Raw genomic sequence first — 26,772 nt, forward strand, 5'->3', positions numbered from 1 at the left:
CCAAGGAGATAGGTCTGAAAAAATATCTGAGATTTGCACAGACATAAAGGAAGAGGCAAGAAGGCATTCCCTGTGAGAGGAACAGGGGACAAGGAAAGGAATTAGGGCCTGAACTGCCATGGCTGCCCAGCTTTTCAAAGAATCAGTTCGGCTGGAAAGAGGCCAGGCAGGGGCTCAGGGAAGGCAGGCAGGACAGAAAAGGGGGCCAGGGCTGGGCCTGTGTGGAGACTTCGGGTCCTTCTAGTCAGATAGCTGTTTCGCCAGGCTGGCTCACTTGGCCCTGGCACTGGCCCTTGTTCCCCCTTCCTGCTCAGCCCCTCGTTTTTGATGGCAGGAGCTTGCCCAGCGTGGCCTGATGGCCAGGCAAGCTGAAGACTGAAAAGAGGAAGCATCAGGATGACACTGGTTTTCAACCAATATCTTATTGAGGAAGTTGAGTCATTCCACTTCTGCTATTACCCTCTCTGGGCATTCAAAGAAGGGCAGGGTTTTATTTCCAGATGAAATAGGCGTGAGAAGGATTTGCTCTGGACCCTCCGTGGGCATTTTGAGATGGCCCTGTAGGGCAGATATTTGCATTTCTTTTTCATATATGGAGAACCAGGGATCCAAGTATGGGTGCCATAGCCATAAGTCACCTGCAGACACCTTGGTTACAGGCTGCCAAAACAGAGGAGTCACAGTGGCCAGGTGATGGCACTTAGCAGCCTGGTAAAGGGGAAGGGAATGAACATTTATTTAGCATTGTCTATTGGCTGGGCCAACTGGTTGGCATTTCATGTATTGTAATCTCTCTGAACCCTTGAAACAACTCTGAAGAGGCTGAGAGAAGTTGGGGGTGCTGCTCAAGGTTAATGCGCAGGCTCAGGAGGCAGCAGCTAGGCCCCGCCTCTTTATTCCATAGCTGCAGAACTTTCCTGCGACACCACTCTAGGCCATACCTTCACATCTGAAAGTGAGATTGGTAATGGTAGGTGCTTAGTAAATATTGACCATTGTTGTTCTGGATTGGAGTCATCCAGGCCACAAATTATTCTGACAAATCTGTTATGTTCTCAGAACTAGAAGGAACTTCAGAAGATTTCCAAGGCCAGTGGTTCTCAAACTCTTTTCTTCAAGACCTGGGATTCTTCAGGGGTCCTTGGTGGGTGGAGGAAGTGGAGCAGGTAGAGGTCTTGCCCACCTCCCTGAACCAGAGCCATTATTTCTAACATAAGTCACATGCCAGTTGCTTGCTTTATATATAGATTGAGGTGGGATTTCATTCCACAAAAATGGCCATACTGCACTTTTTTAAAAAAAAGTTGCCAAGGCTAGATAACCCCATAACTTCTGGTTCCCAGTTTGGCATTTTTATTGTACTGTGCACTTACTAAAAGAGGGAACTGAAATATATGCTTCATTTTAGAAAGGTTATCTTCTATAAAGAGCAACAGTTAAAACATTATTTTTGTATCTTCTAGTGAATCAAAAACTCATTTAGCCTAAACTTCATTCCTGTCCCAGAATCCTAAGAAAGAAATTTTGCTGTCAGAGAAAGCTTTGCTGTCACAACCTCAGATCAGCACGACCTTGGAACTTTCTGCAGTGATGGAAATGTCTTCCATCTGCACCGTCCAGTGTGGGAGCTACTCTAACAGACTGATTTTTAAATTTTTCTTGATTTTAATTAAATATAGCTTGTTGCCAGGCACTACCATTTTGGACAGTGAAGCCTTAGAGTATAGCAGGGGCCAAATGGCAATCCCTGGCCCCTTGATATCAGAATCAGCCAGAGAACTTGCCGAAAGTACAGATTCTGGGTCTAATGCCCAGTGACTCTGATTCAGCAGGTCTGGGATGAGTGCGTTTTAAGAATTCATTTGGTTATTCTATTTGCACTCAGATTGGAAACTTGCATTATGTGAGCTCTTGGAATGAAAGAGGAGAGCCAGAATCAGCCATCAAGTCCTGGCCCTGAGCTTCTAGGGAGACTGGAGCAACCTCCCGGGGAATGGCAGACCCTTGGCAAATGTGTTGAATGCTATGGGCCTATTCTCTGGAAAAAATGCAAATTGCATTTCATTTCTGGGACTCACAGACATCCTTGAACTCAAACTAAGAGCTCCTATTACAGATATGGCCCAGGGTAAATCTGGTACCACCCCAGACATTCCTGCCTCCAGACTTCTGTTGTGGGTCATCAAAATATTGCAGAAGGAAATTAGGCCGTGTACATGCATCAGGCCTGAAAGAATGCTGAATGAATACTGCTTCTTTCCTTTCTTCCTTTGTTTTGGGGGCTTGTGGGTGTGGCTATTGCCACTGCTCTGCCCTTTTTTTTTTTTTTTTTTTTGGTTGGGGGGAGTACTGGGGATTGAATTCAGAGGCACTCGACCACTGAGCCACATCCCCAGCCCTATTTTGTATTTTATTTAGAGGCAGTTGCTTAGCACCTCAATTTTGCTGAGGCTTGCTTCAAACTCATGATGCTCCTGCCTCAGCCTCCCGGGACGCTGGGATTACAGGTGTGTGCCACTGCGCCCAGCTTGCCCTTTGCTTTTTTTTTGGGGGGGGGGTACTGGGGAATGAACTCAGGGGCACTCAACCACTGAGCCACATCCCCAGCCCTGTTTCATATTTTATTTAGAGACAGGGTCTCACTAAGTTGCTTAGCACCTTCCCATTGCTGAGGCTGACTTTGAACTCAAGATCCTCCTGACTCAGCCTCCTAAGCTGCTGTGATTACAATCATGTGCCACACGTTCTGCTGCCCTTTGCTTTTAATGGGATACTGAGAGCAGGGGCTGAAGAACTGGAGATGGGGATGCAGCTGGGAGAGCGCAGTGGAGCAGGATCGCGACTTGCCCTAAAGACCAAGGCAAGGTATAGGGGCTCCCACTTAGTCCTCACTCCCCACATGCTGGAGGAGGAAGAAGGAGCAAAGCTGCAGGGCTGTGAGCTTGGGGAACAAGCCAGTGACCAAAACCCAGGGCTGGGAAGGCCACCTGGCCAGCAGTCCAGGGGTGAATAGAGAACCCTGAGTTTTGTGGACCAGACCATAGAGAAGCTGGGAGGGAGGGAACAAGTCGACGTGTATGTGCAGGAGAGCTGCCATCAGGCCAAAGCTTCTAGAGAACAGCCTCTTGAACTTGGAGGCTGTCTGTGAGGGTCTGAGTCATGGTCATGTGGCATGGGAAAGCCAGCCACAGGAGCAACTTTGCCGCTCCCAGGCCATGATTTTGTGCCCCTGGGAGGTGAGTGACAGCCTGTTCTCCCTGTGCCCTTCACAGGTCCTGATGCTATCTGCTGGGTCAGCTTCTCAATAGCCTCCCTTGTCTCTCTGCCCGCCAGGCTGAGTGAGTCATCAGGACGTGCACAGGAGGCTCTGAGCTTGGCGGCTCGACCTCGGCCTCAACTTCTCCCCAGAGAGAGGAGGGCCTGGCTTGCGCGTGGAGGGAGGATCAAGGCTCCTGGCCTGCTGCCCAGCCGGCCGTCAAGATTTATGTGTGGCTCCTGGGACTAAGGGAGTGCCCCATAGCCTCTCTGGAGGAGCTTCAGCTCAGGATGAACTTTCCAGAACACAGGCTATCTGAACCTGAGGACAGCTAGGCCTCTGAACAGCTAGGCGCCCACTCAGCCTCATTTTCCTCTTTCATCAGCTTTGCTATCTTCATTCTTGGTGCTCAGGGTCATCCTGTCTCTGAAGGTCAAGGAGAAGCACTCCTGGTCCTTTGATTCCTTTGTTCAGCCAACAGCAGTTGTCTCCTTAGTACCCCACTGTGCTACGTACTGAGGATGCCACTGTGTGTAGGGGCCCTTCTCCCCTCTGCAATCCCCTGACTAAAGTGATTACATGAGTGCCCCCCTCCTTGTGTTTGCCCATAACCCAAGAGACCTGGGGAATAGGCACAAAATCTAAAGGGCCTAGGGTCTGGGATCTAGTTGGTGAGCTGGGTAACCTCAGGTAAGTCTCTATGTAATGAAGACACAGATTCTGTAATTGAAAACAAGGAGATCAAGTAGCATTGACCTTCCTGTAACTGTAAGCACACCTCTACTACTGTTCGGTTTGGAGGTTTTTTAGTTTGTTCTTTTTTCCCCCCTTTTAAACTTTTTATTTTATTTTATTTTTTATTTTTTTTTTAGTTTTCGGCAGACACAACATCTTTCTTTGTATGTGGTGCTGAGGATCGAACCCGGGCCGCACGCATGCCAGGCAAGCGCACTACCGCTTGAGCCACATCCCCAGCCCCCCCTTTTAAACTTTTTTGTAGTTGTAGATGGACAGCATGTCTTTATTTTAATTTGTTTATTTTTACATGGTGCTAAGGGTCTAACCCAATGCCTCACACCTGCTCTGCAAGCTACAGCCCCGCCCCTTTTAATTTGTTCTTATGATCACACTTTCCCTGGTAAAGAGGCTGAGAAAGATGAGATCTACTCCACACCTTAGATCAGTTCTTCTCTGGAGGAGGGGGGCTTGGGGCAGTGCATAGGGCAATGAAAGAAATGGTTACAAAAATTAGCCTTCCCTGGAGGCCTTTCACCAATTTGAAAGCCAGAACATCCCTTAGGCCTTTTAAGATGGCCAGTCATGGTGAGGTTGCCCATCTGGCCTGCTCAGCACCTGGCCTCAGGAAGCAGGCATCTCTGCTGAAGCTGGAGCTCCTTTGAGTTGAGAGCCAGGCAGCCCTTGAAGGCTGAGATCCAAGGAACAAATTAACAGCTCAACCAACCCCGTCCCACCTCCCAGTCCCACCTCCTGGTCCAGTGCTATCTTACATAGTAATCGGTGGGAAAAGATAAGTGAGGCAGATTCCTCAAAGCCTGGCCTGGTGTTCTTCAGCTTCCCGCAATCTTGTTACAACCTTTGGGCCTGATGGAGCAGAAGGCAAGAGAGTTAGTTTTGTCTACCTGTGGCTTGCCTTTCTTCCTCAAGAACAAACAAAGGCATTTACCTGATTTAATGGCATTATAGCAGAGAAGACTACACCTGTTAGTGATAGCTTTAAGACTGATCTGTGATCGGAAGGCAGTTATTAAAAACCTGTCCGCATTTGGTTCCTTCTTAGGCTTTGTCTAAAGCAAGGACACACCCCAGCAGGGCCCTGCCTTTAAAAAGTCCCTGTCTTTAAAGAGGTTTCCAAATGCTAACAATCTCAAACTGCCCCGTCCCCTTTCATGATAATTGTGGTCTCTGTGCTGTTTATATGGATGGTCAGCAGCATGGGGCTGCTCTCCCCTGCAGCTTCCTTGGGAAGGCTCAGGGCTAGTGAAGAGGATCCCGAGACAGATAGATTCCCCTTGCTTTGACCTCAGATTTCTAGAAGTATTGGTTGGTGTTGGGTTTCCAGTATAAATGCCACTACTAACACTGCCTAAAAGAAAAATGATATCTAGAAATTTTCAGCGAGTGAGTCTGAACAGTAGAGGAAAAAGCATGTCAGTCCCTTCTGGAGAACACACACATATGCATCTTGGGAAAGGAGCCACGTGCTGAGCACCATTGCAGGTTGAGTATTAGACTTTGTAAGATATATATACACATATATACTGTATATATGTATGTATTATGTATGAATATATTTTTATACATTCATGTGCTGTGTATCAACATTTTGATCAATATTGGGTCAGATAATATAACAATGGCCCCATTAAATAATATTGTCTAGTGACTCATAGCCATTATAGTGGTGTATGTACATTCTATGCCGTTCACACAATGGTTAAGCTACCTAAGGATGTGTTTTTCAGGACATACTCCCATCATTAAGTGATGCAAGGCTATGCATATATCTACCTCTTTCGAGGGGACAACACAGTACCTTGATTCTGTCCACTTTTTTTTCTGGAGGAAAGGCACTGTGGGCTGCATAGACATGTCCTCTGTGAAGGCAAGGCTTCTGTGGGGACGAAGAAGTGACGGTTTGGAGGTTGGGAATCACTGCCTGTCCTGGGGAAAGAGTTTGCCAAACAACAGACCATTCATTATTGAAAGACAAGAAGCATCCAGGCCTGATGTTTATATTGTTGCTGTCCCAGGGGGAACAGGCTGGAATCCTCCCTGTTGGCCTGGCGCAGGAGTAATTTATGTCAGGGTACCTCTGGGGTCAGGATCACACACTTGGAACATGTGTAGATGAGAAGGTTGACTCCTTGGCCATTTGCGATGTTTGAAGGTTGTGTACATGGCATGAAGAAGCAGAGACCATTTGTCCCCTGCGTCTTTCCTGACCCCTGAGCCTGCCTTACACCCACCCCACTAGGGCCTGAGCTTAGGAGTGACCTGCTCTGTGTTGGTTCTCCTCAGGGTGAGAGTGAGCCTGGGAGATGGCAGTGATGGAAGTGGCCTGCCCAGGCGCCCCTGGCTCAGCCATCGGGCAGCAGAAGGAGCTGGCCAAGGCCAAGGAGAAGACGCAGTCACTGGGAAAGAAGCAGAGCTGCGTCTACAAGCTGGAGGCTGTGGAGAAGAGCCCAGTGTTCTGCGGGAAGTGGGACATCCTGAACGACGTGATTACCAAAGGCACAGCTAAGGAAGGCTCTGAGGGTGGCCCAGCCGCCATCTCCATCATCGCTCAGGCTGAATGTGAGGGCCTGGATTGCAGTGGGCATGGGGCACAGGGGCGGGCTTGCAGGTGGGTGGCTGACCACAAATAAAGGCCAACCTCAAGGCCCCCTATGAGAGAGCAAGATCAGGGTGACCACTTCATAAAATTCTCACAAGACACATTGGGAGTCCAATCCCCAAATCAATATGAACTGGGAACGATAAAAGTGCCCGGATGGAACACTGAGCTGGGGCATAGGCTGTGTCCATCGTTGTAACCAGAGCAGAGGAAGAAAGCCCAGAGGAAAGAGCACTAGGGGCTCCTTGAAGGATCCTCAAGCAGGCCACTAACCTCTGCTGTGATCTGGAGCAGCCCAGGTGTTTGGAGAGGCCCAGACAGGAAAAGCCGGGTTTCCTGGAAAGCCCCACCAGGGCTTCAGGCCCTTCACCACTTTCCATCAGAGTGGCCCCACCCCAGAGAATGAGCACCCTCCTCTTGGGTCTGCTGGACCAGTCTAGGGGCAGTCAGCCACTGCAGGGTGAGGCCAGCATGGCCCTTTCTGTTTCTAGCCCAGATGCCTTGGGCTGACTAGTAATGGCAGCTACCACAGAGGCAGAAACTCCAGGAGGGCTCGGGAGAGCCAGGATCCCCCTCCTACTGTGTCACCTCACCTTCAACCCAGGAGCCGGACAGCTGCTGGTGGCGTTTCCCCACATAGACATAGCCATTGTCTCCCACTGCCTTCTGGTTGGTTTTTGAGGTGAAAGAATATAAATTAGTGAAGACACACATATATACATAAACATGAATGTATAATAGCTTATATTTGTTGAGCCACCACCGTGTGCCAAGCACTGTTTGGAGTGTTCGGGTGGCCTGTCTCACTGAAGCTTCACAGTCAGTGTAGTGAGGTGGGCACCGTACAGCCCCCATCTTGTAGATGTCCCCTCTGCTCTTGACCAATAAAGGGAGAGAAGGAGGCTTGTCTGGGAGATGAGCCGGTTGAGCTGGGAGGGGAAGGAGGAGCCCAAGTGGGACTGTCTCTAAAATCTCTCTCCTAAGTGCTGAATTCCTGATCTTTCTCTTCTTTCTGCTAATCCAACCCTTTTTCCTTGACTTAAAAGGTGAAAATAGCCAAGAGTTCAGCCCCACCTTCTCAGAACGAATCTTCATCGCGGGGTCAAAGCAGTACAGGTAAGAAAGCATGCTGGCACAGGAAGGGGACACTGCTAGGTGTCCACCTCCCTGAACGCCTGCCCTGGCTGCTCCCCACCACCCCTGGCTCCCTGCTCAGCACCTGGGCTCAGCCCCTGGCAGCCGCCCAGCTTTCCCAGCCGAGCCACGCTGTCAGCCAAGCAAGCTTTGCAGAAGCTCCCCACAGCTCACGGAGGACTCCTGGCTCCCATCAGCTTGACATTTTATTTTTATTCTCTTCTGAGTCCTGAGGCACCCCTGGTTTCCCATCAATAGGAGGATGCCGGGAACAGCAGTTACTTCCAGCTGGTGTGCAGCCATGAGCACAGGCCCAGAGAGGCCACCCTTACTGTCCTCAGAGAAAACACCTGAGATGGCTTACTCCTGTGTGACACACCAAGTAGGCATAAGGCTTATGAAAATAGTAAGGGACACAGATTTTTTTTTTTTTAAGTAATAATTTGAGCCTCTGAATTTTTGTTTGTTGTTGTTGTTGTTTTAGTTGACAGTAGATCTTTATTGTATTTATTTGTATGTGGTGCTGAGATCAAACCCAGTGCCTCACGCATGCTATGCAAGCTCTACCACTGAGCCACAGCCCTAGCCCAGGTCACAGATTTGAGCCATTCGATGGCCCTATGGAAGGAAGCCAGGGCCAGGCTCTCTCTGTCCCCAGATTCCCCATTCCCTCAAAGGTGAATTGTGGCAACTGAGAGTTCAACCTAGAAACAGTTCCCTCCTCCCCACCTGGCAGACTTTTTGTCATCTGTAGTGGGAAACTGCTAAAGATGAAAAGGCCAGGGGGACTTGGTTGTTGCTCAGGAACCAAGAAATGCTTGTCCAGGTCAGGCTTGGTGGCGCATCTGTAGTCCCAGCACTCTGGAGGCTAAGGTGGGAGGATCCCTTGAGCCCAGGTGTTTGAGACCAGCCCGGGCAACATAAAGAAGTCCCAACTCAAAAATTAAAGAAAAAAGAAATGGGGGCTGGGATCGTGGCTCAGTGGTAGAGCACTCATCTAATATGTGTGAGGCACTGGTTCAATCCTCAGCACCACATAAAAATAAATAAATAAACGTCCAACTACAACTAAAACATATATATTTAAAAAAAAGAAAAGAAAAAGAAATGCTCAATGCTTGGTCAAATTGCTTACATTGCCTCCGACTACATTTGGCCCAGAGAAGGGGGATTCTAATGAACCCACTTCTGTCAGCTGCCTGAGAGAAGCCCACAGGCCTCCAGCCACCTTTGTGAGGACAGTAGACCACATACACAATAATGGTCCCGTAAGATTATATCACCTAGTGACTTCATAGCTGTCTTAGTTCCTGTAAGTTCAATGTTACATTTGCACAATGAAATCACAGAATACAACATTTCTTGGACTGTCCCCCTTTTGTTAAGTGATGCATGACTGTAATGAGAAAGCTGGGATTTGTGCTCAAGTCTGTCTCACTCTGTTATCTGAACCATTCCATCTTCCTGCTTTCTTGTACTCAAACTGTGGATCTGTCCCTTTTTTGACAGCCATCCTGAGAGTCTTGATCAAATCCCCAACAATGTGGCCCATGCAACCGAGGGCAAAATGGCCCGTGTGTGTTGGAAGGGAAAGCGTCACAGCAAAGCCCGGAAGAAACGGAAGAAGAAGAGCTCGAAGGCAGGAGTGTCCTTGGCCAAACCCTTGCCCAGAACCCCTGAGCAGGAGAGCTGCACAGTTCCAGTGCAGGTGAGGCCCACAGCCCCCGCCCAGGCCCCAGCTCACGAGGCCTTCGGAATGGAGCCTGTGCCCTGATCCTGGCCCTGTGTCCTAACACCTATTTCCCCACAGGAGGACGAGTCTCCACTAGGTGCCCTGTATGTCAGAAATGCCCCCCAGTTCACCAAGCCTTTGAAGGAACCAGGCCTTGACCACCTCAGCTTTAAGAAACTCGGAGAGGATCTACGGCCAGTACTGCCTCGACCGGAACTCCACAAACTCATCAGCCCCTTGCAATGTCTAAACCACGTGTGGAAACTCCACCACCCACAGGACATGGTCCCTCTGCCCCATTCCACTCACCCCTTTCCCTACAGCAGATTGCCCCATCCCTTCCCGTTCCACCCTCTCCAGCCCTGGAAACCCCACCCACTGGAATCCTTCTTCCTGGGCAAACTAGCTGGTGTAGATGACCAGAAGCCCCTTCCCGGCCCACACCTAAGCAAACTGACCTGCATAGACGGTCAGAAACCTCTGCCTGGCCCACACCTGGAGCCCAGCTTCCCGGTTCAGAGCTCCCGTGAGAAGTTCGTGGAAGAGTACCTGGTGCATGCTCTCCAAGGCAGCGTGAGCTCAGGCCAGGCCCACAGCTTGGCCAGCCTGGCCAAAACATGGTCAGCCGGGGGCTCCAGGGCCCAGAGGCCCAGCCCTGAAACCGAGGACAATGAAGGCGTACTGCTTACTGAGGTAACTACTCCCTTCGAGTCCTTTACGCATACCTTCACCACTAACTCTCAGGCCAAGAGCCACAGCTGGGGTCAGGTGGTGCCTACTATGGGAACAGAGCAGACCTTAGGGGATGGTTCTCTCCCTGTCAGAGTCACTCATGCCCATGGTAACAAAGCAATTAGTAGCGAAGTACTTGGGAATTATATTAGTCAGCTCCCCATTACTGTGACAAAATGCCTGAAATAATCAGTTTGAAAGGAAGAATGGTTTATTTTGCTTCATAGTCTCAGAGGTTTCAGTCCATGGTCACTTGATCCTGTTGCTTTGGTGGTTCAGCAGGAGTGCCTGGCGAGAGGCCTGTTCACCTCCTGGTGGCTCGGAAGCAAAGAGTATCCCCTTCAAGGACACCTTCACCCAAATGACCTAACTTCCTCCCACTAAGTCCCACCTCTTGAAGGTTCCACCATCTCCCAATAGTTTGGTGATCAAGCCTCCAACACATGGGTTTTGAGGGGACATGTAAGATATAAACCATAGCAGTCATATTTCTTTCCACCTGCAGCCTCACTTTCCACAGCCTTTCTAGCTGATTCTATTTTTTGTTCTCATTATCTTCCTCATTAACACTGAATTGTGCTTATTGTATGAATGATACACATACTGGAAAATAGGAATAAACACAGAGCAGCTCGAGACTATTTCATAACCTGATAGGAAAGATGAGGACTTTGCCATCACCATTACCCTTTCCTTCCTTTTTCCTCTAGTTCTTTCCCCAAATACCTTCAGAACTGTAAATGATTGATCTTAACGTTACTTTGGGGTTACATTTACTTCACATGATCCCTTTAGCCCTGCCCTTTTTCATTGTTCCTCTCTTTCTTCTTCCTTCTGGCTCCTGAGTTACATTGTTTTCATGGTCAAGGTTGTTGCCATTCTGTGTCTGTCCCTCCATCACAAGCCCGAGAGGTCTTCCTCACAAGAACCTCCTGGCCCCAGGCAGCTGGTGCACTTACCTTTGCCTTCTCCTTGTTTCTTTAAGCCCCATCGCTTCCTGTTCTGTGGTCCCCCTCAGAGCCTGCCTTGACCCAGCGGTGTCTTTGGAGGCACCAGCAGCCCTGGCAATGGCCCACAGCTGGAGAGCCTTCCCCACTGTAGCCCCTTATTCCCTCTGCTGTCCTGACCACTGAAACTGGCCTCTCTCTCTTGCTAACTCTAGAAGCTCAAGCCAGTGGATTATGAGTACCGAGAAGAAGCCCACTGGGCCACGCGCCAGCCCCGCCTAGGCAGAGGCTCCTTCGGAGAGGTCCACAGGATGAAGGACAAGCAGACAGGCTTCCAGTGTGCTGTCAAAAAGGTATGCCAAAAAGGTACATCAAGGTTCTGGGGGCTACAGGGGAGCCAGGCAAGGGCTGCTGCCATCCACATTCTGTCTTTCAAGGACAGCCACAGGGTTGCCGTGGCTTTGACTTGATAACAACCTGGCCATCGCTAGCTGCCCTCGGTCAGCTGGAACTGGAAGGGAGCAATGTGTCACATGGCCTGGGCTGGTCACTGCCCTCGGTATGCATGCCTGTGAGAAGCAATGTGAGAGCACATGGCTTCAAGGTCTGAATACAGCCAGGGCCACTGGTGACACCAGGGCCTGTAGGGGCAAGTCCAAACCTGGAAGGTGGTCGGATCCTCATGAAATCCATGCTGAGCTAAAACCTGCAGGCCACCCGGTGGGGCTACTGTACACTTTGGACCGGAAGGTAATTAGAACAGTAGCCTCCACCTGTCAGGTACCCCCTGGAAAGTGGCAGACACAGGGAGTTACACACGGGTCTGCTCCAGGTTCAAGCCATGCCACCTGCTGGCCAGGTGCAGCACAGATGGCCATCACAGGGGAACACGACTCAGCAAGAGATGGAGGAGATGGCTTAATGCAGCAGAATTGGGGTTCAGACCCAGAGCCCTGGTGTGGCTCTGTGCCGCTGTTCAGGAAGAGAGAAAGGAGGGAAGACTCGTGGTCCTGGGGTCTTGATTAGCAGCAGAAGGTGGAGTCACCTCTCCTACCCCTCATCTCCCCAGTGACTTGCCCAGCTGGGCCTAAAGCCCAGGCCCAGGTGACAATCAGCAGCAGCTGCAGATCCACAGACATAGAGAGTGTTGGCCCTGCTCCCCACAGCACTGTTCTCCCTCCCAACTTGGAGCTCCCCTCAATCGGAAACCACCTTGTTCGCAGCCCAAACTCCAAACCCCAGGGTGAACCATTTTCTTGGCCCATGGGGCAAGGTAAATAAGCTCAGAAATGGATTGGTTTCAAGTGGCTTATGTCAAAGACTCTGATCCCCAAAAGGAAATGGACCAAGGTGCCAGACCCAACAGGCCCCACATACTCAGGTCCTGTGCAGGGTGAACCCCACCACTCCTGTCCTGGCTGCCTGTGACTTCAAGGGCTGAGGCTCTAGCCGGGCGGTGAATGACCGTGGGCCAGGCTGTTGGAGTTCTTGAGTGTGATCCTCAGGGTGGTGGGATGAGAGAGGGGTCAGTCTGTCCATTTTACCCGAGACTTCACATACACCGTGTCGGATAAGCAAGCACCTCCCTGCCCCCCCACCACTGGCAGAAGCACATGCTGAGCTCTTGCCAGCACGGATCATCTTCCACTTGGATGCCAGGGCCACGTGCCTGACCTCCTCAGCTGCAGTTCCCTTCCCCAGGCCACCGGAGAAGGCTCAGCTGTCCCTCCTGAGAGGCCGTGGGAGGAGGGTGAGAAAGTGTGAAGTGTCCTAGAGACGAGCACCCAGTGCTGGGAGCTTAGTCACTGGGTTCTCAGCTGTTCCTCTGCTGAGGTCCTCAGAGTCCCAGGCAACAGGGTAAACAACCCTGATGAGGTGGAAGAGGACAGTACTCCATTTCTCATCCCCTGTGCCCAGGCAGTGGGGAATGATCCAAGCATAAGACCTGGACTTCCAGCACCAGAGGTGGCCATGCTGAGGACTCCACCTCCCCCCACCCAGGAGCCCCAGCAGGGATGGTTGTTGTCCTTCTACCCAGCCGCTGTTGCTTGGGCAGGCAGTGGTGTCCCTTCCGTGGGGTGTAGCTCAGTGGTAGAGCACTTGCCTAGCAAGCATGAGGCCCCAGGTTCTATCCCTAGTTCCACCCACACACCACAAAAAAAGTTCTTGATGATGGGGATGGGACAGGGGAAGCAGGTAAATGATCAGAAGTTAGACTGTGCCTGGGGTAAGAGCAAGTCCGTGCTCCTTTGATGTTCCTAGGGAGGATTCAGGATGTGTGATGTCACATGGTAACACCAGCATTCCCTTGGTCTTCCTTCTAGAATATCTTTGGCCTTAGGTCGCATGATGATTGACCACAAGTCTAGGGTTTAATGCAGGTTTTGGGTTGTTTTTTTTAATAAAGTTTTCTTTGGTCTTTGCTATTTATTTATTTATTTATTTATTTTTGGTACCAGGGATTAAACCCAGGAGTGCTCAACCACTGAGCCACATCCCTAGCCTTTTTTTTTTTTTTTTTTTAATTTTGAGACAGGGTCTTGCTAAGTTTCTGAGGGCCTCACTAAATTGCTAAGGCTGCCTTTGAATTTGCGATCCTCCTGCCTCAGCCTCCCATGTCACTGAGATTACAAGCATTCACCACCATGCCCAGCTGATCTTTATTTTAATTTCAAACAGATACAGGCTTATTATAAAATCATTAATGAATGCCAAAAAAAGAAAAGTCTTCTTGTTCCCCAGTCCTGTTCACCGAGATAAATGCCACTTGACATAAATTTTTTTAGACTTTTTATGCATATATAAGTATGAAGTTATTTTTTTATAAAAATGATATCCTACTCTCTAAATTATTCTGTACCATGATTTTTTTCATGTAATACATATATGGACAGAGTTCCTTGTTGGCTCCTGTACAGCTCTTGTGTTTTGTTATGTTGTTTTGTTTTCGTTTTGTTGTTTTGGTTCCAGGGGTTGAACTCAGGAGTGCTTAACCACTAAACCACATCCCCATCCCTTTTCTTTTTTTTAAACTTCATTTTATTTGTTTTTATTTTTATGTGGTCCCAGGGAACAAACCCAGTGCCTCACACGTGCTAGGTAAGCACTCTACCACCGAGCCACAACTCCGGGCCTCCCTTTTCATTTTTTATTTTGAGACAAGGTCTCACTAAGTTGCTTAGAGCCTCTCTAAATTGCTGAGGCTGGTTTTGAATTTGCCATCCTCCTGCCTCAGCCTCCTGAGCTGCTGGGATTGTATGCACCCACATTCTTTGTGTTTTTTAACGCCAACATATAAATTCTTATCACAGTCAGTGAATGGATTCAGAGGATTCCTGAATTCCTGAAATATGATTCAAAAATGTGTGTGTTGATGTGTGGGCACACACACACTTTTAAATGGAGAAGGGTCCATATCTTTTATCAGATTCTCAAACAGGTCTGTGGGCCAAATAGGGTTAAGAACCTTTTGTTTTAGGACATCTGGCTCAAGTATGGCATTCTGGGAGCCTCCCTTTGGCTCTGCCACTGATCTGGGATAGTGTGGCCTTGGCCAAGTCAAACCAGCTGTCACCAAGCACCTGCTTTGTGCCAGACACTGTACAGGGACTGGGGAAAGAGCTGTGGAATCCACAGGCCTGACCTGAAGGAACTTGAGTTATAACCTCGGATAGGCTTTTACATGGCATGGCGGTGACGCGGCCAGCCCCAGACACGTGTTTAGAATGAAAACAACAAAGATGAAGGGGAGACTGTTTTGATAGTGATGAGGAAATGGGGACCACCTAGTATTTCCTGGACATCTATGTTCCCAGTCCTATATTAGTCACTTTCCTATGTTTATATTGCTAGAATCTTCTAAAGAACTTGTAGAGTTGCTTATGCCTCTTTCTTTACTGATAGAATAAAACAGATAAGAATACAAAGAACACAAAAGGAGAGAGTTTCAAGGAGGAAAAGTGGTCTGTGTCAGGTAAGGTCTCTGAAGTGAGGGGAGTGGCTTCTGAATGTGACAGAAGGCTGATGGCAGTCCACGCTTCCCCCTGGGGACGCTCGCTCCTGAATGAATGTAGAAACCTCCAGGATTAAAGGCTAAGCCCAGAAAGTTCTTCAAGAGGTAGAGCAGCTGGCACCTCTGGTGTCAGACTTCCCTGACCAAAGTTCTGGCTGTGGTACTCTCTTCCCAGTGACCTTGGACAAGTCACTTGTCCAGGTTTCAGCTTCCTTGTCTGTGAAATGGCAGTGGTGACAGCACCTTAAACCGTGCCTGGCTTACGCCAGTGGGCATTAAACGCTAGTCCTCATTCACATCCTCCTCACACCCGGCCCCCTTTATTTGGGCATGAGGACCCTGAAGTCCAGAGAAGAGAGGTGCGCCAGATAGGCAGCTGGCCTGAGCCAGAGGCTGGGGTGCTTTCTCCACCGATCCCCTGAGGACAGCTCTTTCTCCTTGCTTCCTTGGGTTCACCTAGACTTGTGAAGCGCCTTGTTTTTGTGGCTTCCATCTGACCCACTTTGGTCTAGGTGATGGAAATGTCTAAATGTCTTAGTATTACTGGGACACTTAGAGGACATAGGTATTTCTTAGAAGTGAAGCCAAAGTTTCCCACACTATCTTGATTCACAACCCTTAATATCTCAGACAATTTTTCATGGCACCCCAAGCCAAAACAAATACCTAACCATTCATTTAATAGATAGTTAGGTTAAATAATAAATCTATCATAAAACTTAGCAACCATTTGAAAAGCGAGACATGTAAGTTGAAAGAAAAAAAAATCTCCTTTCCTTCTTAAAATTACTAACGGGACTTAGGCCTTGTTGGCCACTGCATGGCTTCTTGAACATTGAAATCAGATTGGATAGCACCACCTTCATTTCCTGTTCCACATCCCACAAAGTACTTTTTATCACAGCAACCTCCAAAATCCTAGCTTCTTAAAGACATATCATCAAAAAGAATGCAGCCAGCTGAGGAGAGCTCCTTGGTAAAGCATTTGCCTGGCACACGTGAAGCCCTGGGTTTGATCTTCGGGACCATTAAAAAAAAAAAAAAAAAAAGAATTCAGCATGATCTAATGTTGGAACTGACCTATCTCTAAAAGTAGTTCACACCATCTCCTGAAGATGTTGAGCATCCCCATTTACTTCAAATACAATATCCCATAGCACCTTTTTGAATTCCCAGTGGTGCCCTGGGGTGCTTCACTTCACAGTTGGGGGTGGTGGGGGCACAGTGATAAAGTTAAAGACATTTACTGGTGCAAATCCTGCTGCTGAATTAGTTCTAGTCAGTTTCAGTGACCTTTTAGGGCTGGAAATACTAACAAAAGTCAAAGTTCATGTAAGTTGGTTAACTGAACCAGATAATTCTTTGACCAGGTGAGAAAGATTTCCCACGGATAGGCAAAAAGTCCAACAGTCCCACGTCAACAGAGCTCCTGTTGGTGGAGTCAGCAAATCCTCAAACAAAACCCTAACACAGCTTTTCCAGCTGGTTCTGTGACCACTGGCGCCCCCTGGCGATGCCACTCCAGGCTTACAGGAGAACCAGTGGCAGCAGCAAGGACTCTATGCAGAAATCTGAGTGTTTAACAAGCTGCTGTTTGAGTTGGTGGGAGGAAGTAAAGAGCTAGCCCTTCCAAATCCTCATTCTAACTGAGGTAGATAACACTGTCCCCACCATGGTAGCATGGTTGATGGGAAGTGTGCAGCACTCTTAAATGGCTGAGCCAGGATCTAAGACCAAGATGTCTGTTCACAAGGCCTATTTCCTCCTGCCATTGCCAAGCTGCAGGTCCCTGCAAAAAGTAGTGGACATTCTCAGTCCTGTTAGTCACAGCAGGAGTGGCCCTGGCCAAAACCTTCCCTAGAAGCCTCATCAGAACCCAAGCTAGGAAGAACTGAAAATAGAGTAAATATAAACACAGGCCTGTCTATGTAGACATTTTAGTTCTCTGAGGAAAAAGAAATAATTACAAGAAGAGTAAAGAAATGTGCTGGGAGGGGTGCTGAGGACCCAGAGACAGGAGACAGAAAGGTGGGAAGCTTCCGTCTAAAGGGGAGACTCGGATGTTGACAAACAGAAGGACCCATGTCCTAGAATATTGCCCAGACAGTTGGGCTGGGGGCAAAGAATGTTCTGGGTTTGGCACATTGAGGGTAGGCAGCATGCCAGGAGCCTGGATAAGGACTGTGGTTTGTGTGACTGTTTTCTCACACCGTCAGCACTGCCGAACTTTAAGTATGAGCACTTGTCCCTGACGCCAAGGATACACAGTACAATTTAGTCCCTGAGAACCCAGCAGACCCATCCGGCCCATCTGGCCTGGGCATCATCATTGGAAGCATCAGCAACATCTGCATGTGGAGGACCAAGAGTCCCCATGGGATGCCAGCAACCAGCTGGCCCCTCTCCCTTGACACAAGCCTCCACTGGGTCCTTTCAGGTGCGGGTCGAGGTGTTTCGGGCAGAGGAACTGATGGCATGTGCAGGATTGACCTCACCCAGAATCGTCCCTTTGTATGGTGCTGTAAGGGAAGGTCCTTGGGTCAATATCTTCATGGAGCTGTTGGAAGGTAAGGAGCCAGGGCCCAATCCTTCTCCCTCACAAGTCAAGGGCAAGAATTTCCCCAAGTCAGCCAGGCACAGCGGCACACGCCTGTAATCCCAGCAGCATGGGAGACTGAGGAAGGAGGACACAGGTTCAAAGCCAGCCTCAGCAATGGTGAGGCACTAAGCAACTCAGTGAGACCCTGTCTCTAAATAAAATACAAAAAAGGGCTGGGGATGTGCGAGTGCCCCTGGGTTCAATCCCTGATACCCCCCAAAAAAATAAAAATTTCCCCAAGTGCTTCCCAGATTGACGGTGGTCTCTAGTCAGTCCACATATAACCTCTTGGCCCTATAATGTCTGCAGGAAAGGCCTGCTTTGCCACTACCTGCCCTTCAACCTTGTTCTTGGCTGTGTGGAGGCCTGGGAAAGCCCCAAGTAAAGACTGGCTGTTGGTCTTCTAGGTGGCTCACTGGGCCAGCTCATAAAGCAGAAGGGCTGTCTGCCAGAGGACCGGGCCCTTTACTACCTGGGCCAGGCCCTGGAGGGGCTGGAATACCTCCATTCACGGCGGATTCTGCATGGAGATATCAAAGGTGAGGCTCCCACCCCCACAGCCTGGTCCCACAGGCTCTTGCCCCGTGCCTGCCTGGCTTCCTCCCAGTTCTTCTGGGCCTGCCTGGTCACCTCCAGTGACAGGGTCTGAGTCAGGCTGACAGGACTATGACTTATGGGAAGAGAATGTTTTTTCCACACCCTACACCTGGCACTCTGGTTACCAGTGGGTGGTATCTACCGAACTGGAAACCAAGCTTCGACCTACTGGTGACCCCTGGGAGAGGGTAGGGCAGCAGAGTGGAGTGGCAGGGTCCCCAAAAGTAGCCCCTGCTCCTGTCTCCTCAGGCTCAGATCCTGCCTGCTGCCTGCCTCTAGCCTACACTTACACCCCCTCCCTTCCTCCATATCTAATGAAACAAATCTGAGGCAGCAGCTGCCATGTAGGGTAGGCCAGAAAATTACTTCACTGGAGACCAGGCCAGCTGAGCCCTGGTGGGCTGGGACCCGTCACGACTTAACTGTTCTCTTCTTCCCTGTGCTGGTGCTGGCCTTCAGCTGACAACGTGCTTCTGTCCACTGATGGGAGCCATGCGGCCCTCTGTGACTTTGGCCATGCCGTGTGCCTGCAACCTGATGGCCTGGGGAAGTCCTTGCTCACAGGTAAGTCCCCAGAGCGCCCCTCCCCATGATGACAATAGCCAATGCCCTTTACTAGGCATTAGCCAGGTGCCTTGTTGCTTCCACAGTGGGAATGAGTGATGTGAGCACTTTATGTTCCCCAAAAGATTTGAGCCCCACAGCCACCCTGGGTTATTACAAGGCTCTTGTTATGTGTAAATGCAGTAATGGATGTCAAGCACTAAGTTCTGATGCTCCAGTGAAGAGAGCAGGAAGGTAGAAAACTCCGACACAGGTCCCAGGCTTCACAGATGGTGATTTTTCTTTTCTTTTTTTTTTTTTTGAGACTAGGTCTTGCTAAGTTGCTGAGGACCTCACTAAGTTGCTGAGGCTGGCTTTAAATGTGTGATCCTTCTGCCTCAGCCTCTTCCAGAGCCTCTGGAATTACAGATATGTGCCACCATGCTCAGCTAAAATGTCTATTTTTGACCTCCATTTCTCTGATTATTAAAATAACCCATGCCTATTGTAAAATACTTGGCAAGAATGGAGTTAAGTGGTATTAAAGAGGAAGGGAAAAGAATTCATGCTATTCTTGATCAGAGAGATAATTGTGAATTTTTTTTTCTTTTTCATTTTACTAACATTTGAGGAGCATCATAGCAGCAATTAATCCTCTATTACTGAATTTTCAATGCCCAGCCCCCTCCCCATTTTAAGGGTTCAGTCTGGAGGGCAGAGCCGTGCTGTGGATGACAGATTGCTCTGCACCCCAGCAGAGTCCCAAGCTGAGCAGGTTTGCCTTTGAGGCTTTATTTATTTAAAGTACTTCAACTGAGACGAATTCAAGGAACTCCTGGAATTAACTAGAATGGGAAATGCTGAAGTTCTTGCCCACCCGAGGTCTCAGGTGATATTTCAGTCTTTCCCTGGCCTTCTCAGGGGACTACATCCCTGGCACAGAGACCCACATGGCCCCAGAGGTGGTGATGGGCAAGCCCTGTGATGCCAAGGTGGACATCTGGAGCAGCTGCTGCATGATGCTGCACATGCTCAACGGCTGCCACCCCTGGACTCAGTACTTCCGAGGGCCGCTCTGCCTCAAGGTCAGTGGTAGTGGTGGCTCCAGGACAGCCAGCAGGGGAGGCAGCAGGGCCACAGGCCTGAGCTGAAGGCTTGAGGGGGCCTCCCATTTTGGCTGCTGTGTGACAGATGTGAGCAGGAGGAGGCTTTGCCATAAATGTGAGATTCTAATTAAAAGACCTGTCACCCAAATCTGGGGGTTCCAGAAGAAGTCCCAGCTGAGGGGGTCTCATAGTTCATGGCAAGTCAGAGCTCTCTTTTGCCCACACACTGGGCCACCTCCGCCTGCCTCCTGACAGGGCATCTTGCTGCCTGGCTCTGGCTCGTCCCACCCGGCTTCTTGTTTCCCTTTTCTAGGAAGAGTCCAGCCCTGGCTCTGCCCCAGATCTCTCCATTCCTTGTGGCAGACCCCAGAGCAGCATGGGGGCGAGGGATATGGCAGAGAGCAAGCACAGAAGGCTGGATAGGGAACGAGGGGGAGGCAGGCCTCATATGTTGTCTTTTGGCCCCCAGATTGCCAACGAGCCTCCACCTGTGAGAGAGATCCCTCCCTCCTGCTCCCCTCTCACGGCCCAGGCCATCCAAGAAGGGCTGAGGAAGGAACCTGTCCACCGAGCGTCAGCGACAGAGCTGCGGGGCAAGGTTGGCCGGGCACTGCAGCAAGGTAAGAGCTGGCAGGGCACAGAGCAGTGGGCCATGAGAGGGACGGGGCAGGGGTGGTCAGCACTGGGGTCCTCAGCCTCTGGGATCCTCAGTCTCACCGCCATCTGGAGCAGAGGGTGACACCAGCCTTGCGGGTGCTGGGAAGATTGCGGTGCTATCTTAATGAGGGCAGTGCTCAAGAAGTGGGAGAAAGGGGCTACCACGCAGAAAAGTGGGTCGAACTGGTTAGGGATCAGAGAGCGTGAGCTGAAGCCACGCACCACTTAACAGCCATCCTGAAAATTGAGAGTACCAAGTACTCTGGGCTGGGGTGCAGCAGGAGCCCTGGGCACTGCTGGAGGCTGTGTTGGCGAGGCTGCAGGCTCAATGGAAGGCACCTGGCAGCCGTCCAAAGTCAATGGATCTGGGAGCTGTCCCCTCCACTCCTGGGTGCACTGTCGAAGGAATTTCCACCCATTCTGCAGCCTCATTTTGGGAGGAGAGTTGGGTCTCTCACCTGGAGAGTGGAGTGGCAAAGGATGGGGGATGGGGCAGCACTCAGTCCCAAAAGCCACTCCATGATCGCAGAGTGGGGACTGAGCTGAAAGCCAGAGTGCTGAGTGAAAAGAGGAACCGACAGGAGACCTGGGGCATACATCTTTATTGTATATGAAAAATCAACAAATGAGCTGGGCGCTCCCAAAATCCCAGCTCCTGGGGAGACTTAGGTATGAAGGATCACAAGTTCAAGGAAAACCTGAGCAATCAAGTCCCCGTCTCAAAATAAAATATAAAGGGTTGGGAGGGTAGCTCCATGGTAGAGCATTGCCCAGCATATGTGATAACCTGGGTTCAGCCCCCAGTACTACAAAAAAGGAAGAAAAAGAAAAAAGCAGCAAGTGAAAATGACATATTTTGCAAGAACACAACCAAATCAAAAGGAACACAACAATGTGGAGAGAGGAAAGGCAGTGGCTATAGAAATGAAAGGGGAATAAACACAACAGAGACTTTTCACAGCCTGTCACCAAAATCAAGTGGTATTTACAATTATGAGGATGCCCAGGGAACTGCCCCCACACCAGAGAAATGGCGCCCTGGGGAAGCACCAGTCTAGGGCTGGGACGAGAGAGTCAGTGGGTGGCTCTTTACCTGGGAACTCTGGGTCGGTGTTGTCGCAGAGCTGTTTTTTGTGTTTGCAGTGGTGGAGATGGAACCCAGGGTTTCACTCCTGCTAGGCAAGTGCTTTACCTCGGAGCCACACACCCAGCCCCCAGAGCCCTTTTTCATCTTTTCTTCGCTCACCAAAATCCTCTGGAACTGATTTTGCTGTAGTTTTCAAATTTGCTGCTAACATCTAGAAGGAAAATAGATTAAAAACAGAGATACAGTCCTATTCCTGTTTTATGGGCCATCAGAAGAGGCCTCCTCCAGGGCCCCCCATGCTGCCTCCACATCAGGGCCCCAGCAGCCCCACTCTGCTCCCCTCTAGCCCCATTCCACTCAGGAGAGGCCACTCCTGTGGGGTCGGCATCTATGCTGTGTGTTTTCATCTCCTCTCATGTGCTCTCTGTTATAGTGGGAGGTCTGAAGAGCCCTTGGAGGGGAGAATATAAAGAACCAAGACATCCACCGCCACACCAAGCCAGCTGCCACCAGGCCCCACATGTCCAGCCAAGGGAGCGGTCACCAGCTGTGGACACCACTGGAGGGGCCCCTAAGCTTCAGCCTCCTCTACCACCGGAGCCCCCAGAGCGGAACAAGTCTCCAGCCCTGAGCAAGGAGGAATCTGGCATGTGGGAACCCTTGCCTTTGTCCTCCCTGGACCCAGCCCCTGCCAGAAGCCCCAGCTCACCAGAGCGGAGAGCAGCCTTCCCCGAGCTGGAGCTGCAGCAGCTGGAAATAGGTAGGGCAGCCAGGCTGGGGTCCCCGAGCGCTGGCCCTGGGCCTTGCACCAAGGCTTCTCTGTATACCAGCCTGATTTCTCCCAGCCCCTTCCTTGGGCCCTTCCAACATTTCACATTCACTTTCCCTTTTCCCTACAGAATTATTTCTGAACAGCCTGTCCCAACCTTTTTCTCTGGAGGAGCAGGAACAAATTCTTTCATGCCTCAGCATCGACAGCCGCTCTCTGTCAGATGACAGTGAGAAGGTGAGTTGTCCATGGACGGGGAGTCACGCTTCTCCTGGCCCCGGGCACAGAGTAGAGGCTTTATGTCCAGCTGGGGAATGGGCTATGGTGCAAGTGGTGGGCGAGAGAGGATGACGGGAGAACAGGGAAGTTGGCTTTGGTCCCCTGTAGACATACACCTTACCCTCCTTCAGACTAGGACATGATAGCGCCTCATCCCCCCAGAGGGTCCAGGCCACTTTTGTCCCAAAAGAGACAAAAGACAAGAGATAGTTCCCTGAACCCAGGGCCCTGAATCTGTGCCCATTCCTGTGTTTCAGAACCCATCAAAGGCCTCTCAGAGCTCTCGGGACACCCTGAGTTCCGGTGTACACTCATGGGGCAGCCAGGCGGAGGCTGGAAGCTCCAGCTGCAACATGGTGCTGGCCCGAGGGCGGCCCACCGACACCCCGAGCTACTTCAATGGTAAGGTCCCCTTTTCACCTGCTCGGCAGCCCCACATCAGCTGGGCTACCTGGAGCTAGGGAGTCACAGAGGGTTTCATGTCCCCTTCCCCGGGCACCCTGAACATGAGGCCCTTGGCAAGGACCCTAATCATCCACAAGCCTTTCCTGGTGGGACAATGAAATGTCATTGTCCTCTTATTGGCTGCTGATGGAGTCCCAGAAGGTCCCCTGGCTTGGGGAGGGGAGCAGACTCTCCTGGCTTGGAGTCCAGAAGCTGAGTAATTAATGTGTTCTGAGGGAAAAAGAAGGAAATAGGATCAGTGAGCATTTTAACCAACAAGTCAGTGACGAGTCCACTGGACTCTTCTCCAGGGATTTGAGGTCAGAGGATAAGAAAGACAATGTATAATTTTCAAGCTTGGTTGCATGGAGTGGTGGCTGGGCTTCATCAGCCTACAGCTCTGGCCGGTGTGATTCATGGCAGCAGGTCCCCCCTGCCTGGGCCAAAGGCCATCTCAGCTCAGGAAGCAATCTGTGTTGCCCGCAATCTAATTTAAGAGTCTTTGTGTTCAGTTCCTTTCTGTTTTGCATCCAAGTTGGAGTGCTGCTTCCCCCTGGGAGCCAACCTCAGCTCTTAGCAATGTGCAGGCTAAATTCCAGGTGTTGGTGGCCACCGAGAGTTATAGCAGGTTTGTACTAGGAGGGCCACTCCAACCTAAATTTCATCTCTGCCGCTTGATCACAGCTGGACCTGCTCCCCTCTACAGAGAGCAGAGTGACTTCTAACAAAAGGTTCCCCCGTCCCCTGCCTGTCCCTGCTCCCTGAGAAGCCAACAGCTGCCCTCCTGACTGTCACCTTGCCTGCCATCTAGGTGTGAAAGTCCAAATACAGTCTCTCAATGGTGAACAGCTGCACATACGGGAGTTCCACCGGGTCAAGGTGGGAGACATCGCAACGGGCATCAGCAGCCAGGTAAGGGGGTTACACACCTAGAGTCAGAGTCCCCACCCTCCAGGAGGAAGGCTTTCAAATAAATAGAAATGGTACTCTCAAGAAAAGTTGGACGTGGCTTCAGATGTCCCGGGGGTCTCAGTGATTGAGGAGCCAGATGGGATTCGCCTGGTTCTCCAGAATGAGAGGCTGCCTGTTCAGCTGGAGGAAGATGTCTCCCAGGGTGGTTGGGGACCTCATCAGTTTGACACTTCTAGGTGACTTCTGAGCCCTGTGCCACTGTCTCAATCCATTGGTTTGTTCCACCCCTAGATCCCAGCTGCAGCCTTCAGCTTGGTGACCAAAGACGGGCAGCCTGTTCGCTATGACATGGAGGTGCCTGACTCGGGCATCGATCTGCAGTGCACCCTGGCCCCTGATGGCAGCTTTGCCTGGAGCTGGAGGGTCAAGCATGGCCGGCTGGAGAATCGGCCCTAGCCCTGCCTTCCACAGCTAGCTCCAGTCCACCTGGAGCAACCTTTCTTCTGGGTGCTTGATGCCACCCTGAGATACAGATCCAGCCTGTTCCTAGGGATCTGCTGTCCCCTGACTCAGTAGTGGGTCCAGGGGCTGGCAGCAGCAAAGTGGGGGCAAATGATATACCACCCCCCCTGGACTTCCCACCTGAGTCCTGCCATCTCTGCCAAGAAAATGTTCCAGCCACGTCAGGAGACAGAGGAAGGAAGGCAGGAGGACTCTTCCCATGGGAACCAAGAGGGTCTTCTCTGCATTGCTTCACATGAGTTGGCCTGACCCATTTGGATCAGTGACCACTTGCTGGCAATCGGAGGAAAGCAACTTCCGGCCTGGGGCAGGAGAAGCAAGAGAGCCCCAGGCAAGTGTGAGAGTGAGGGCCCATGCCCAGGTCATCTAGGACCAGAGCAGCAGGTGTTCCTGCCCTTGCATTAGTGGGGGCTTCTGACCCCTTGCCTGGCCTTCCTGGCTGCAGACCCCCTTTGGGATAGAGGAGGAAGAAATGCCCAGCACTGGGAAGGAAGCCTCCTTGGTAGAACACACCACCTTTGTAGGTTGTCACAGCTCAGTTCCTAAGTCAAATTCTGGTTCAGCCAAGAACCAAAGAAGGTGTTGCAGTGAAGTGGTTCTCAGCCCTTAGGCACAAGCACGTGTCCCTTTGCTGCTCCCCAGAAGAGCAGGCCCCGTGCCCTGCCACAGACTGGCTGACACTTAGTTCCCTTGTCTAGACAAGTGAAGATCGACATGAGACCCACCTGACAGGAACAGTCTGCAGATGGGGCACCGTATAGGGGCTGTTCCCCTGCCACACTGCCAACATCCAGTACACTTGCCCTGCCCAGCCCCTGGTCCCAGGGCACTGCCAGATACACTTTGCACTCCAATGACCTCAAAGCACTTTCCTGGCTGCCTTCCAGGAGGGCAGTGGCTCTACATGGACACAAGCAGGCCAGGGTATGGGTGAAGGGACTCAGTCTTGACTGTCCATGTACATTTGATCCCTCAAACCTCTCCTCAGTTTAAGGTGAGCACTCCCTACCCACGGCCCCTGCTCGGCCTTTTATTTGCGGGGAGCTGCTCGAGACTCATGTAGCATTAAATCAACTGTGAATTGTTGCAGGGAGGGGCACAAGATCCCTCCTCAGAAGCAGCTCGTCCCCCACCCAGCCGATGTGGCCTTTGTCCCGCTGTTAGCATGGAGCCAGACTGCTCCAGGGAGAGCTGGCCCCATAGTTCTAACCCAACACTGCAGCCCCTCCAAGCTGCAGTGTTGGGTTAGAACTATGTGAACAATAAAGTTTGGAGTGATTACATCATTTAAGCCACAGGTGTCTCTTTTTCCTGCCTGCTCTCTGGACCCCGTGATCTCTGGACTATCCATTCAGACCAGTTAGGCAAGATGCCCTGCCCATGGTAGAAAGGAAATCCCTGAGGAAATTGCAGGGCCAAGAGGGGGAGGGAGAAGACACCAGACTTGCACACTTTGCCAAGGTGGTCAGCCCAGTACCTCCCGAAGGCAACTAGAGGTGGGATGTTAGGCATTGACCAGGCACCGAGAAGTAGGTGCATGAAAAATGCCTCAGCTCATCCCTCCTGTCCCTGAGGCCTGGCATCCACTGAACTGAACTGAGTGTGGGCTGGGGCTCTTCCCACTTCCAGCTGCTCATGAGCATCTGCATGGGGGTGGAGGGTGACTTTGCCTGAATGAGTTCCTTGGACACAGAGCAGGGTCTGGCTGAGGACCAATGTGGCAGGGACAGAGGATACCTTGAATGATCTGGCTCCACACCCCCAATAGCTGTGCACAGTGAATGTGCATTGCACATCTATGCAGCTTGGGTTGATTCATCTGTTCCGGAGGGATCTGGACCCACGGAAGGGCAGCGTCAAGTGCCCAGAGCGGTGCTGAGTCCAGTCTAGCAGCCTCCCGCTTACCACACCCTCCCTCTGTGTGATCTGCCAGAGCGCAGTTCCCGTGCCTAAGGAGTAGCGGCGGGAACGTCACAGAAGCGGCGACATCACAGGCGCCAGCGCCCCCAGTATTTCCAGCGCCCCCACATCCCCCCGCACCAAAGAGCGCACTGGAGGCGGAGGGGCAGCAGCCACCAGTCCGCTCCCC

The 26,772-nt window shown here is 50.9% G+C and overlaps 1 protein-coding gene and 1 long non-coding RNA gene across 6 annotated transcripts in view; one reads left to right on the forward strand and one right to left on the reverse strand.

The window, feature by feature from the left end:
• The window catches only part of Map3k14 (mitogen-activated protein kinase kinase kinase 14), a 42,693-nt gene extending 16,719 nt beyond the window's left edge, over positions 1-25,974 (forward strand). For 2 of the 5 annotated variants that reach the window (XM_015495549.2, XM_048789875.1), the window contains exons 2-16: positions 6,296-6,571; positions 7,658-7,727; positions 9,255-9,453; positions 9,556-10,170; positions 11,372-11,509; positions 17,606-17,735; positions 18,175-18,306; positions 18,824-18,928; positions 19,829-19,992; positions 20,483-20,633; positions 22,191-22,517; positions 22,657-22,763; positions 23,063-23,207; positions 24,061-24,161; positions 24,453-25,974. In XM_015495549.2, coding sequence (XP_015351035.1) covers positions 6,316-6,571; positions 7,658-7,727; positions 9,255-9,453; positions 9,556-10,170; positions 11,372-11,509; positions 17,606-17,735; positions 18,175-18,306; positions 18,824-18,928; positions 19,829-19,992; positions 20,483-20,633; positions 22,191-22,517; positions 22,657-22,763; positions 23,063-23,207; positions 24,061-24,161; positions 24,453-24,617 — 2,805 coding nt within the window. In that variant the 5' untranslated portion in view covers positions 6,296-6,315 and the 3' untranslated portion in view covers positions 24,618-25,974. Of the gene's footprint in view, positions 1-6,295; positions 6,572-7,657; positions 7,728-7,768; positions 8,152-9,254; positions 9,454-9,555; positions 10,171-11,371; positions 11,510-17,605; positions 17,736-18,174; positions 18,307-18,823; positions 18,929-19,828; positions 19,993-20,482; positions 20,634-22,190; positions 22,518-22,656; positions 22,764-23,062; positions 23,208-23,933; positions 24,162-24,452 lie in introns of those variants that run through there. The other 3 variants (XM_048789878.1, XM_048789882.1, XM_048789886.1) reach the window with 3 other exon arrangements.
• LOC125612381 lies at positions 11,000-14,777 on the reverse strand. The gene is made up of 3 exons (XR_007342747.1): positions 14,767-14,777; positions 14,249-14,251; positions 11,000-11,141 (listed from the first exon to the last, which is right to left on the reverse strand). It is a non-coding gene; the product is annotated as an uncharacterized LOC125612381 (long non-coding RNA).
• Positions 25,975-26,772: the final 798 nt, after the last annotated feature.

This window comes from Marmota marmota, unplaced genomic scaffold (assembly GCF_001458135.2).
Source record: "Marmota marmota marmota unplaced genomic scaffold, marMar, whole genome shotgun sequence".
Lineage (NCBI taxonomy): Eukaryota > Metazoa > Chordata > Mammalia > Rodentia > Sciuridae > Marmota > Marmota marmota.